Raw genomic sequence first — 12,628 nt, 5'->3', positions numbered from 1 at the left:
ACACTGATCTGGAACTGCATACCACCATGTCCGGCAGCAAGATCTCCAACACTAGCAGCTCAGCTGACTGGCATGAGTTCTCTATTTCGTCCTGGCAGGCTGGACGAACCATGCTTCATTGCATGGGCAGCATTCGTTTGACCAAACCTCTTACAGCTCGAGAAAAGCGCAGTGTTACGTTATCTGAGACCGAAGGTTTTGACAAATGGGCCATGAACAAGTGGTACACAAAATGGCATGAGGAGGGTCTTTGTTTTGGCCCGCACTTTCGGTCTCTTCACAGCCTACAAACTGATGGGGGGCGAAGTCGGCGGGAGACAATTGGGATCACCAAGCTTGAGCCCACTCTTGACGGACACGGCGGTACGCCTTACACTCTTCACCCTATCACCATGGATGCGGCGATCCAAACAGCTGCCTTGAGCACAGCGGCAGGGCACGTCGACTCCTTGAGGGCCTGGTTGCCAGTTTTCATTTCCGAGTGCAGAATACAGCCTCCTTCGAGCCATGTCGATATTGACGTTGAGATTCACGCCTCCTCAGAAGAAACCGGTCTCTCTAGCAGATCCATTTCAGCCACAGTACGTGATTCGTCTGGCAAGCCTGTAATGGATTACGCCGGACTACGAGTTGCTTTGTGTACCGGAAAGAATGTAACTGCAGTCGACTCGTCAACCATTAGCCAAGGCGGTAACAACCCTCCAGCAGACCTGTATACGCAGCGCAATCCAACTCTGAGAGTGACGTGGAAGCCCGATATTCAGCGTCTCGATCAGAGTGGAGAGTTAAGTCTGAGGGAGTACATCGCTGCATTTGTGGACCAGCAAACCGAGGACCTGCGTGATGACGAGAGTCTATCCGTTATGAGCGCTCTTCTTGATCTCGCAGGACACAAGAACCCACGGATGCGTGTACTCGAGCTAGGTGGTGACGGTCTAGGCTACAAGTCAAAGCACTGGCAATCGGCCTTGTCCAAAGATACTGCCTTCTCTAGGTGTCGGTCCTGGCATGTTGGAACCCTGACAGCGGATGGGAACATGTCCCTGGAGCCGGATGGTGAAGAAGGCCTATTTGATGTCTTATTACTTCCGAGAGTAAGTAACTCCGCCTCTTGCTAAACATTGTCTAACGAGCTACTATAGCACGATACATCGAAGCAATTCTGGGATCAGCTGCCCAAACGACTCAATGACTTGATATCAGATCAGAGCATCTTTATCACTCGCGCAACGAACGTTGGTAGGACTGAGCTACAATTGGCTGGTTTTGATGTCCTGGATGTCGGAAACCAGATCTTACTAGGCGTGCGTCCTCTTCATATGCCCGGCATCGGGAACAGGAACGTCTTCATTTTGGTAAGTCCCCATCTATAACCAGCTATGACATACTGGCTAACCTTCAAGCGTTCCGATAATGCTTCCGCCGCCGTTATAAAACTTGGCGAGGCTATATCAGCAATGCTGTCGGAACAAGTCGGTATATTTCATGTCACCGGTATCGAACTCCATGAGCTAGATGCGACCAAAATCTGTGACGTGGACATATGTATCTCTCTGCTCGAAATGGAGAACGAATTCCTAGCGACCATGAACCCACAAGACATGGAACGACTGCGCTCCATAACATCTACGACGACAAACCTCCTGTGGATCACGGGCGCAAACATGCTAGGCTCAACACCAAACCCCAACTTGACGCTTTCGAACGGTCTGTCCCGGGCTCTGATGCTGGAACAGCCTGCACTGCGCTTCTCCATTCTAGACGTTGGATTACTCGTCGATCTTGATACGGAGTTGATATGCTCCAGTGTTATCAAAGCCCTTGGACGCGTGCATGACAGAGATGATTGCGAGTTCATACAGAAAGATGGCCTCTTGCATATTAGCAGATACTGTCCTGACATTCAGCTCAATTCACTCTTCCGGCGGCGTCTTGGACTTCAGGCCGGTAGGGACTTGGAATCGTTGGCGAATTCGCATCCATCACGACTGTCGATTGATCGCATTGGGGCTATGGACTCGCTCTTCTTCCAGACATTGTCTGGGCCTACCACTCACGCCGCTTTGGCCCCTGGCTTTGTTGATGTCGATGTGAGAGCCGTTAGTCTTAACGCCAAAGATGTGTACACCATGAGCGGACATGTTGACACTCGGAATATGACTACGGCATTCGACTTTTCAGGCCTCGTCAATTCGGTTGGTCCAAATGTCAGTCATGTCGCAGTGGGTGATCGCGTTGTTGTATCCGCTCCTCATCATCTTGGAACAGCGGTTCGTGTACCAGCTGGGTACGTGCACAAGATGACACCCGATGAAGAATTTACGGTGATGCCTTCTATGTTGGTCATCTATCCCACTGCGCTGTATGCTCTCAACGAGCGTGCCCACTTACGTTCGGGCGAGTCTATTCTCATACACGCTGGTTCTGGTGGTCTCGGCATCTCTGCTATCATTCTCGCCCGCAGGATAGGCGCTACTGTGTACACCACCGTTGGATCAGACATCAAACGCGAGTATCTCATCAACGAGCTATCCATCCCATCTTCACACATCTTCAACTCCCGCGACTCCACATTTGTCCAAGGTATCATGGATGTAACAGGCGGCCGTGGAGTCGACGTCATTCTCAACTCCCTCGTTGGCGATCTGATGCACGACAGCTGGCGCTGCTTAGCAGACTTTGGGCGTTTCGTCGAAGTTGGGAAGCGTGAGCTCGTTGATGTTGGCAAACTGGACATGAGCGTATTCCTTCGCAACGCCACTTTCACGGCGTTCGATTTGTCGGAGCTGTTCTACTCTCAGGACCACTTCCATCGATCTACCTGGGATAGGCTTATAAGTGAGACGTTACAGCTCTATCGTGACGGAGAGATTCAACCGCCTCCGATCAAGGTCTTTGATGTTAGTCAGATAGCGCAGGCATATAGAAGTTTCTTGAGCAAAGATCGAGTGGGCAAGATTGTGATTTCGATGGAGGATCAACAATCTCGAGTGCCGGTAAGCATGATACACCTACGGAAAGATAGGACAAACTAACCGAGCTCATAGGTCGCCCCACCTCTTTATCTAAGTGTCTTTGAACCTGATAAGGTTTATCTCCTCGTCGGATGTCTCGGTGGCTTAGGACGTAGCTTGAGCCGCTGGATGATGACCCGCGGAGCCCGTCGATTTGTGTTCCTCGGTCGTTCCGGAGCTGACAGGCCGAGTGCGCGTCAGCTAATCTCCCGGCTGGAACAAGCCGGTGCCACGGTCGGAATTGTCCGCGGTGACGTCGGTAACATGTCCGATGTCACGGAAGCAGTTGAAGCATGTGTCAGTGCGGGAAGACGCATAGGTGGCGTAGTTCAAGCAGCCATGGGTCTTTCCGAGTCTCTCTTCGCCAGCATGTCTAACGAGGCTTGGCATACTGGCATCGACCCTAAGTTCCAGGGGACATGGAACCTCCACAACGCGCTGCAGGTCCACATCGATAAAGACCAAAGCAACGAGTCTGACTTCTTCCTGCTCACCTCCTCGGTCTCGGGGACTGTCGGCACAGCTACTGAAAGCAATTACTGTTCGGCCAACGGTTTTCTCGACGCTTTTGCTCGATGGCGTCGATCGCGCGGCCAGGCTTGCGTTTCGGTTGGTCTAGGTATGATCTCAGAGGTCGGTTATCTGCACGAAAACCCTGAGATTGAGAGCTTGCTTCTGCGCAAAGGCATCCAGCCTCTCAATGAAGATGCATTCCTGCAGATCATCGATCTTGCATTGATTAGCGAGCAAGATGGTCGGATTGACTACTCGCATCTCCTCACTGGCTTGGAGTCTGCTGCAATTCGCGAGCTGAGTGCACAAGGGTTCGACGTCACCAGCCACGGCGTGCTAAATGAAGCACGCTCATCAATTCTCGTAGCCTCTGTGTTAGCAGAGAAAGAGGCTCAGGATGTGGCTCCCCATGACGGTCACCTAGCCATTGTGGCGACGGCAGAATGGTTCAAGAGCATTCCCTCGGCTCTGTCACCCGTTTTTGCCCCGGTTGCAGACTCGGGTACCCTGCGCATCGCGATCATGCAGCTAGTCAAGACGCGCTTCTCTAATTTGATACTGGTCCCTACAGACCAGATCAGTGAGGATAAGCCGCTGCCTAACTTTGGTGTTGATAGCATGATTGCGTCAGAGTTTCGCTCGTGGTTCTGGGCAGTTTTACGGATAGATATTCCCTTCTTGGACATTATGAGCACGAAAACGACTTTGAGCACGTTGGCAGAGTTGGTAGAAGGGAAGCTTTAGTCGGAAATTTCATGCTACAGATCGCTTTGAGACAGAATGATAAGCACTGCAGCCCAAGGCCATTTCCCTGTGACGCTCACCTGAACCACTAAAATGGTGCTGTAGCATGTTGGTGAATGCGTGGAGTATCTTGTGAATTTGATCGGCCACCAGATATTATACAATGATCAGAAGATGTAAAACTGAATCCTCAAGTGGTCTGAAGCACTTTTCATTACATTAAATATACTATACATAATTGAACTCCCATTTACTCCTCACAGTTATCCAAGACCCTATGTCTGTCGATGGGCCTCTTCCCCTGGACTTTTCACGGTGGCGTAGGTCCTCTTAGGCCTTTATCCACTTGGTCAGTGTCTGTCGAATGTGCATCACCATATTTAATATCCACCTGTAAAAAGTCAGTCAACAAATAATGCGATGTCAATAAGCGTAACTCACAGCAGTTGTCCGTAAAATGCCGTTATATGTCATGATCTCCTCTTCGCTTCCATTTGGTGAATATCCACGAATCTCAGTCTGTGTTCTGCTCCGATGCATATCCTTGAGATGAAAAGACGAGACGCCAGCTGTACCGTTTCCGTAGCGACTTGGCGTGTTGAATTTCCCAGTATCAGTCGTGCTTTTCCCGGAGAATAGACGAGGAAACATTCTGCGGAACAGTGGGCGCAGAGCAGGACCGCAACAAGCAATGATGGCGAGGTTGACTTCGATGCTGCTCAGAGTGTCGCCAAGCGAGTGTCTAGAATCGTATCCTTTGACGTAGAACTTCTTATGCAGTTCGATCACACGAAGAATGGCGACAATTGTTACTCTGACAAAGAATTAACGATTGCAATCCAGTGCTTGTGACGTACTTACACTCCGCCCATAAGAAATACCACGATCAAACCAAGCTTAGCAGCGATGCGCATCTTGAGACCCAGAAAAATCCAAAACGGAATCAACAGAACAAGGACATCTGTAATAATTGTGATGATAGCCGATGAGATGTAAAACTCGGGTCCATTGATCTGACGTTCTGGCTTTACAGATAGGTCCCAGTAAGCATTGATCGGAATGGTTTGGAATACCACGGTTAAGAAAATTGCAATCATCAACGCCACGTTAAATGCGTTTAGGCCATAGATGGCCCATTTGATGGCACGATTATGGCCTCCCAGTCGAAGAAGGAAGAAGAGAATGGATGACTTTACAAGAGCCAGGATAGGGTTGTAAAGGACCTGCATTATCCAGTTGTAAAATAACACAGGCTCGACATCATAAGACTTGGGTAGGTCTTTCGTATGGAAGCCGATGTATTCGTATCTGAAGACTATCAAAAATGAGTACCCGGTCTCGGGAATATATTGCATACAGTACTTACAATAGTAATATGGAACATGTAGACCGATAGAAAATAACTATGTCGATCAGTCATCAGATCGACCTGATCGGCGCGGGAACCTTACCATTGCGACCGTGACGAACCAGTCATCTATACCCAGTCAGTCAAACCGACAGATCTCACAGACAGGGTTGCCATGAACTCACCGATACCGATTTGCTTCTTACTAAACCTTGAGTACATGCGGGCGCACCATGTGACGAAAGCAAGAGACGTCATGAGAAAAATAATCGCAATTCCAGTCTGCTGCGTCGAATTCGTGGGTATTTCCGACAGCGGCACATAACCACGTCGAAAGAACATGTTGCCGTGGTCCATTTTGGCAAACCGCGCAGATCAATTGAACGAAAAGAATGATATCGTACTGCGGTGGGGAAATTACTATACCTATAAGCCGACACAGCAAGTGCGTGGAAGCCAGTAACTTGGTCATTCCAAACGCCTTCAACGTCGCGCAGAACAAATTACCAAGGGTCTGCTTCATCATCGACAAGGGCCAAACTCTAAATCGTAAGCCGTAAGCCCTAGTCGGTCATCCCTCGGTCATCCTAGATATCCTACAGGCTTGGGCTTTTCTAGTGCTTCTTTAGCGACCGCAGCTGGAACTGGGATGAGGGGTAAAACCCTGCCTCGTAGGGTTGCATTATTGATTCTAGAGGCCATCCCAGAGCAGGGAAATTGATCCGGAGCAGGGGACTGATCCTAGGCCGTTGTGGCGCGCAGCGAGTCCTTTTTTGTGATAACTTGCGCAGCTCTGCAATTAAAAGTTGGAATCGTTAGCTCTTAAGAGCGTTAAACTCGCAGCTAATGCCCAAAAGACGAAAGGCCAGAAATTACGGAGTATAGCATCGGTAATTGATGGCTCTTGAACTACCGGCTGGCCCCTCCTCATCTTCCGTGGCTGCTCTCTCCACCTCGTTTAACCGATGTCTTTAACGGGAGCAGGCGGCCGGCCCCAGGATTTTCATTGTTAGATCCCTGATCTGACTACTTTAGCCCCGCCAACCGGATGAGATTCCAGTGTCTTGGCTGCTTGGGCATCATGTTCACAACCAACACTCTCCCAGTTTCAACACTAGATCTCTTGGGGGAGGTGGTAGCGCCCTCAAACCTCAGGGTTCAATCAATGTCTGGATGAACATGTTCGTCCTTCTGCAAGATTGACTTCACGATAAATTAAAACATCAGATGACATATTGAACTCTGACCTATGTCCGGATACGACTTATAATCCCAATGCTAAGACCGGTATGACTTCTGAGCAAGCAATTTCTCGGTGAAGACTAGATCCTTACTGCACATCCTCGTCGATATGTCCTGACTCAATCTCTGTTGAAGCCGTAGCCGATTTGTCAGAGAAGCTGCACGACGCAGGGGTTCTCCGTGCCGACATATCCAGCTCCGCGCTCCCCTCGCCCCAGCTGCATAAGCTTAAAGACCGAACGACGGTGATAATTAATAGTTCTGGAGAGTATTCCCATGCAAGACCCTAGATAGCACATTCCTTCGCCCACAAACCCATGTTCCAGCTGAATCTTGCGTTACCGACACGTTCTACAGGAGATTATGACGAGCTGACAAAGACGCTTGCATAACGCTATCTTTTGCCCACCTTACGCAGGTATACTGATACAAATAAGTTCACTCATGTCACATTTAAGCTCTGATTGAAGCAAGCACTGTTTCGTGTGAGTGGCTTGCATACTGTCACCTTCCTCCCCATCGATCTTCCCGCTGTCGCCCACATTCCCCAAAACAGACCGCCGCCATGCTCATCACTCCCAGCCTTTTGGGCAGCCTGCTCGCCCTACTAGCTTCTCAGAGCGGCACAGCCTACGCTGCTGACTCGGAGCAGACCAGTGAGGTCGGCGAGACTGTCAAGGGTGATTACCTCGCTGAGGAGGCGTTTCAGCTCACGGACGCCTCACTTCCCCAGATTGATGAGATCGATCCCGATCACGCATCGCTCTTCTACCCTGAGAATGTCTCCACCAAGCGTCGAAGTCTGAGTTCGCGCACGTCGACGAAATGCAAGACTTTTCCTGGGGACTTTCTCTGGCCGAAGGAGCCGGTTTGGAAGTTGCTTGACCTTATCACTGGTGGCGCTCTCATCAAGACTGTTCCCATTGCAGCGTCATGCTACGATAACCTTGGTGTTTACGACAAGACTCGTTGTAGTTATGTCACTGACAATTGGTCCAACTCCTCTCTGCAGTAAGTCAGCCCTACACTGCCCTACCTACTCAGTACCTAATCCTGCCAAGTATCGCCGACCCAACCTCTGTCATGTGGCCCCTATACCAAGGTCGCACATGCCAACCGGGCGATGAAGTCACAGGAAAATGCACCCTTGGTGGCTACCCATCCTACGTCGTCGATGCGCAAAACGTCTGCCACATACAATTGGCTGTTAACCTAGCCCGGTCGCTTAACATGCGACTTGTCATCAAGAACACTGGCCACGACTTTAACGGTCGATCTGCCGGTGCCGGCGCCTTGTCGATCTGGATGCAGCGCTTCAAGGGTATCCAGTTCTTCAAGACCTACAAGACCAAGGGTTATAGTGGACCTGCTCTTAAGGTTGGAGCTGGTGTCCTTGGCGCTGAGCTTTATCAGGCGGCTGAGAAGTATGGTGTTACCGCTGTTGGAGGTGAAGGTTTGAGCGTGGGCTTTGCTGGAGGATATCTAGCTGGCGGCGGACACTCGCCTTTGTCCCCTCTCTACGGAATGGGTGCCGATCAGGTAAGTACCTTGGCATAGACTTGATGACATACACTGACACGACATAGATTCTCAGCATCGATGTCGTCACTGCCGATGGCCAATTTGTCACTGCCAACCAGGACGAGAACACCGACCTCTTCTGGGCCCTCAGCGGCGGTGGCGGAAGCACATACGGTGTCGTGACTTCATACACCGTTAAAGCATTCCCCAAGATCAAGGCCTCCGTCATGACATTCTCTTTCGGCACCAGCGATACAGTCTCTTACGATACCTTCTGGAAGGCTGTAAAGGCATACTGGAAGGCTATTCCCACCTTCAACGAGGCTGGTAACTATGAATACTGGGGTGTCTTCCATGGAGCAGGCGACGCGCTCATCTTTTCTTTCTTCCCTTGGTTTGCGCCTAACCATACTCTTGCTGAGTTAAAGACTTTGACTGCACCTCTTTTCAGGACCTGGAAGGATCTTGGTATCGAGCCCGATGTTACCGCTTCTGAGCATGATACTTTCTATGGAGCTTGGTCTGTCGGTTTCCCTCGAGAGACTGTCGGTGGTGCTAAGACCAAGACTGCTGGTCGACTCTTCCCTACGTAAGGACTCTCTCTCACATGTGTCGTTTTGGATATAGCTAACTGTCTCTTCTTTAGTGAGAACCTCGTAGACTCCGTCAAATTCGACAAGACCTTCAATGCACTCAAGGGTCTTTCCGATAAGGGTGGGGATGTAATTGGCTTCGGTATCACAGGAGGACCAGGCCCTTACCCCGACAACGCTGTCAACCCTGCGTGGCGAGGCGCTGCTATGTGGGCCATCTCTGTCATCAACTTCCCCGAGGGCAGCTCATGGGATGTCGTTGCTGAGAAGAGCAAGACATTGACGAATGATTGGATGAAGCCGTGGAGAGATGTTACACCTGGCGGCGGTGCATATGCCTCTGAGGGTGATGTCACCGAGCCTAACTTCCAGCAGTCCTACTATGGCGCTGATAAGTATAAGAAGCTTCTTGGCATCAAGGACAAGGTCGATCCTAACGGTCTGTTCTATGCACTTCAGGGCGTTGGTAGCGACCGGTGGTATGTCACGGACCAAGTTCCTGGCGTTCCTACCCAGAATGGTCGCCTCTGTCGCGTGTAGAGCGAAGGTCGCCGCACATCACGGAGACCACCAGAAATACATCTGACCTAATTCGCGTATCCCCTTCTACTGTTGTACATAGTCGAGAAGATCGCTTTATATACATATAATGCAAAATATTAGCCCACACAATCAGACATTGAGTCATCACGAAACTTGTTCCTTAACATCTCAATTGCGTGCCCTGTCACTCACCAAAGGGTGAGCGTCAACATGCAAAAGGCCCAGGCCGAATTAAAGCGGTCAACAAATAACCCTTCGCATGAAGGTGACAACAAGAAAACAACAATTATGCCGAATTATCATTCGCCTGTCTTATAAGCGATATCCACCATGATGGCACGCTATGCTTATTCTGCAGCTATGCGCAGCGATTTGCCCGAAAAGGAAGCTGTACCTTGCTTATTTTTAAAATTAGAGTGAGAAATCTGATGTGATCGACAGCTGACGGCATGATCGACTGACGTGGAAACAAGGTGAGCAATGCAGATCGCGGGCTGTGCCTAGATCCTCTCGGGTATAAAAGCACGGGTAGAAGCTATGGCAAAGCTTCTAGCAAGAGTCCGTGATTAAAGTTTCGAGATAAAGTTCATGATGATCGCTCAAGGTCTCGTTTGGCCCGTGCTCGGCCTTCTTCTCAACTCCGTTGCTGCGGGTATCATTCGTCAATCAGCACTAAAGTTAACCGTCAAACACGAGGGGACACTCAACCCAGCCATAAACGCCGACTTTCCAGATCCATCGATCATACAACTCGAAGATGGATCATGGGTAGCTGTCGCAACAAACGGCGGTCCATCAGACAACTACAGAAAACTCCAAGTAGCCACTGCTAAAGATCTTCTCGGCGAATGGACCCTGCAACAGGAAGATGCCCTCCCCGATAAAGGCTGGACAACGGGCCAGAACACATGGGCGCCTGATATTCGCCGAATCGACCGCGGAGAGTACATCGTTTACCTAAGTCCTGAGATTGAAGCTGGGAGACACTGCATTGGTGTCGCGCGCTCAAAGAATGCAACTGGTCCTTATACATACGATGACAAACCTCTCGTCTGCGGACCAGATGATCTGAAAGGCGCCATCGACGCGAGCGGCTTCAAGGACCCTGACAGCGGGAAGAACTATCTCATCTACAAAATCGAAGGTGATGCATCAGGTCCAACGGGCGGCACACCAATAATGCTCCAAGAAATCGAAGGCGACGGCGTTACCTTTATTGGAGACGCCGTCAAGATCTTCGACCGCATCGGCAGTGAAGACGGTGTTCTCGTTGAAGCGCCAAACATTGTACGTCTTGGCAATGGGAAATATGTCTTGTTCTTTAGCAGTCATGATTTTCGCGATCCGCTGTATAATGTCAAGTATGCTTATGCGGATAAGCTATCGGGGCCGTATACGCGTGCGGAAGAGCCGCTGATTGCGGCGCCGGATTTTGGACTTGATGCGCCTGGTGGTGCGACGAGTAATGAGGCGGGAGATACATTGGTCTTTCATGGATGGTGTCCTGATAATAAGAACATTCGGTGTATGTATAGCGTTGAGTATGAGTATGAATAAGGGCTGGGACTGGTAGATTAGCAATCGACTTATTCATTGACTTTCAGGCCGTTGTTTAATGGGAACCGTTATGCCCCAAATGAAGTTTGTCTTCAACCTCCCATGCTCAATGTGCACCAGCAAAAAGAACGTCTTCGCAGACCGATACATCAAAACATATGATCCAGTGAATTATCGACCACGCCAGGAGTCGAACCTGGAATCTCTAGAGAGTTCGGGGACTGGAAACCGAAATCTAGCGCCTTAGCCATTAGGCCACGCGGCCGGAACCGTTCATGATTGGCTCGCTTCTAGGAGCGCTCAAGTTCTCGACGCGTTCTTGCGCGTGACGACGCGAGGAATAGGGTAGCTCCAGACTCATCGTGACAAGTTATGTTTATTCTGATCAATGCTATCTGTAGTCACTGCCCCCAGTCAAAAATTGCTCAGTTCAAGCTTAATTAACTTTTTTTTAATTTAGAATCTTGTTTTTTTCTTCTCTCTAAGTTAGTATGTAAATCTAGATTAATCACTTGATTTAACTTGAGTAGAGAAACATCAACAGTTATAGAGCAAGTTAACTAACAAGCATAAAATATCTACCCAAGCATATGTTTTCCGTCAAAGCAATATATTTCCTTTATTACACACATCTTATAAGAGTGACCAGCCTGTTAAGAGCAGAGCCTCCTTTCCAACACGGCTCTGTCAAGCCTATTTAGCCCCCTGAATCTTCAACAACTTCTGCACACTCGGGCGCTTAAGCATATTCTCAGCCCACTTCTTAACATGCGGGTAATCATCCTGATTGAACTCCTCATTCGGAATTCGTGGCTCAGCTGTATGCTGCCAGGTAAAGAACGCGACGTCCACGTATGAGAGCCGACCGCCCAAGAACCAAATGTTCCCATTCGCGTCAGGCTCCTGCTTAGCCAAATGCCCGTCCATCACGCCGGTCACGCGATTGACTTCTTTAACATAGCGTTCCCGAGCTTCAGGAAGTGGCTGATAGATAATGAACCACATCGCCTGTCCGTAATGCGGTCCCTGGCCGGTGGTCTGGAAGAAGAGCCACTGGCGAGCGTGATAGGCTTCAGCTGTACCGGGAGTGAAGCTCAGCTTGTTGTCTTTGTCGTAGGTTTCGGTTAGGTACTCGATGATAGCACCTGACTCCCATAGAGTGAGGTTTGTGTTTGGGTCCTGGATAGAAGGCAGTCTCCCGTTGGGGTTGATAGCGACGTAGTTGGGGTTCTTGACGTCGGTAAGAGGGATGATTTCTGTCTCATAGGGGAGTCCCAATTCTTCACAGAGGAGAATAATCTTGCCGGCATTGGGTCCATGGACTCCAAGCACTTTGATAGGCTTCATTTCTGCCATTGCGATCAAATGTGAGTTTTACGATGATAGTTGAAAGGGGCCCTGGGTGTGAGTTTTCTATGACGATGGAAATCCTAGTAGAGATAATAGAGTGTTGAGTGAACTTCTTCCTACGACGGGGTTGTATCGCTTTAAATACATGACTGCCCATCTCAACTACGCCAAACAGACCCAATAATAAGCATGAGCGCGGAGGA

At 49.7% G+C, this 12,628-nt stretch overlaps 5 protein-coding genes across 5 annotated transcripts; 3 read left to right on the top strand and 2 right to left on the bottom strand.

Moving 5' to 3' along the window:
* Positions 1–26: 26 nt before the first annotated feature.
* On the top strand, positions 27–4,271 carry FTJAE_3281 (polyketide synthase; the record flags this gene model as incomplete). Its single annotated transcript, XM_037349561.1, has 4 exons — positions 27–1,094; positions 1,143–1,355; positions 1,404–2,996; positions 3,048–4,271. The coding sequence occupies 4 exons, from the start codon at positions 27–29 to the stop codon at positions 4,269–4,271; spliced, it is 4,098 nt and encodes a 1,365-aa protein (XP_037209673.1).
* A 310-nt stretch (positions 4,272–4,581) lies between these two features.
* Positions 4,582–5,976, bottom strand: FTJAE_3280 (integral membrane protein PTH11; the record flags this gene model as incomplete). The annotated part of the gene is made up of 6 exons (XM_037349560.1): positions 4,582–4,662; positions 4,713–5,085; positions 5,133–5,586; positions 5,638–5,674; positions 5,723–5,748; positions 5,805–5,976. 6 exons carry the CDS (start codon positions 5,974–5,976, stop codon positions 4,582–4,584), a joined length of 1,143 nt encoding a protein of 380 aa, XP_037209672.1.
* A 1,450-nt stretch (positions 5,977–7,426) lies between these two features.
* Positions 7,427–9,515, top strand: FTJAE_3279 (isoamyl alcohol oxidase; the record flags this gene model as incomplete). Its single annotated transcript, XM_037349558.1, has 5 exons — positions 7,427–7,872; positions 7,923–8,400; positions 8,448–8,776; positions 8,834–8,971; positions 9,029–9,515. 5 exons carry the CDS (start codon positions 7,427–7,429, stop codon positions 9,513–9,515), a joined length of 1,878 nt encoding a protein of 625 aa, XP_037209671.1.
* Positions 9,516–10,109: 594 nt separating this feature from the next.
* Positions 10,110–11,075, top strand: FTJAE_3278 (endo-arabinase; the record flags this gene model as incomplete). Its single annotated transcript, XM_037349557.1, has 1 exon — positions 10,110–11,075. The coding sequence occupies one exon, from the start codon at positions 10,110–10,112 to the stop codon at positions 11,073–11,075; it is 966 nt and encodes a 321-aa protein (XP_037209670.1).
* Positions 11,076–11,768: 693 nt separating this feature from the next.
* Positions 11,769–12,431, bottom strand: FTJAE_3277 (theta class glutathione S-transferase; the record flags this gene model as incomplete). The annotated part of the gene is made up of 1 exon (XM_037349556.1): positions 11,769–12,431. The coding sequence occupies one exon, from the start codon at positions 12,429–12,431 to the stop codon at positions 11,769–11,771; it is 663 nt and encodes a 220-aa protein (XP_037209669.1).
* Positions 12,432–12,628: the final 197 nt, after the last annotated feature.

Source organism: Fusarium tjaetaba (genome assembly GCF_013396195.1).
Source record: "Fusarium tjaetaba strain NRRL 66243 chromosome Unknown NRRL66243_c0000063, whole genome shotgun sequence".
Lineage (NCBI taxonomy): Eukaryota > Fungi > Ascomycota > Sordariomycetes > Hypocreales > Nectriaceae > Fusarium > Fusarium tjaetaba.
The sequence above is the reverse complement of the archived record's forward strand: the minus strand, read 5'-3'. Positions and strand labels throughout refer to the sequence as shown.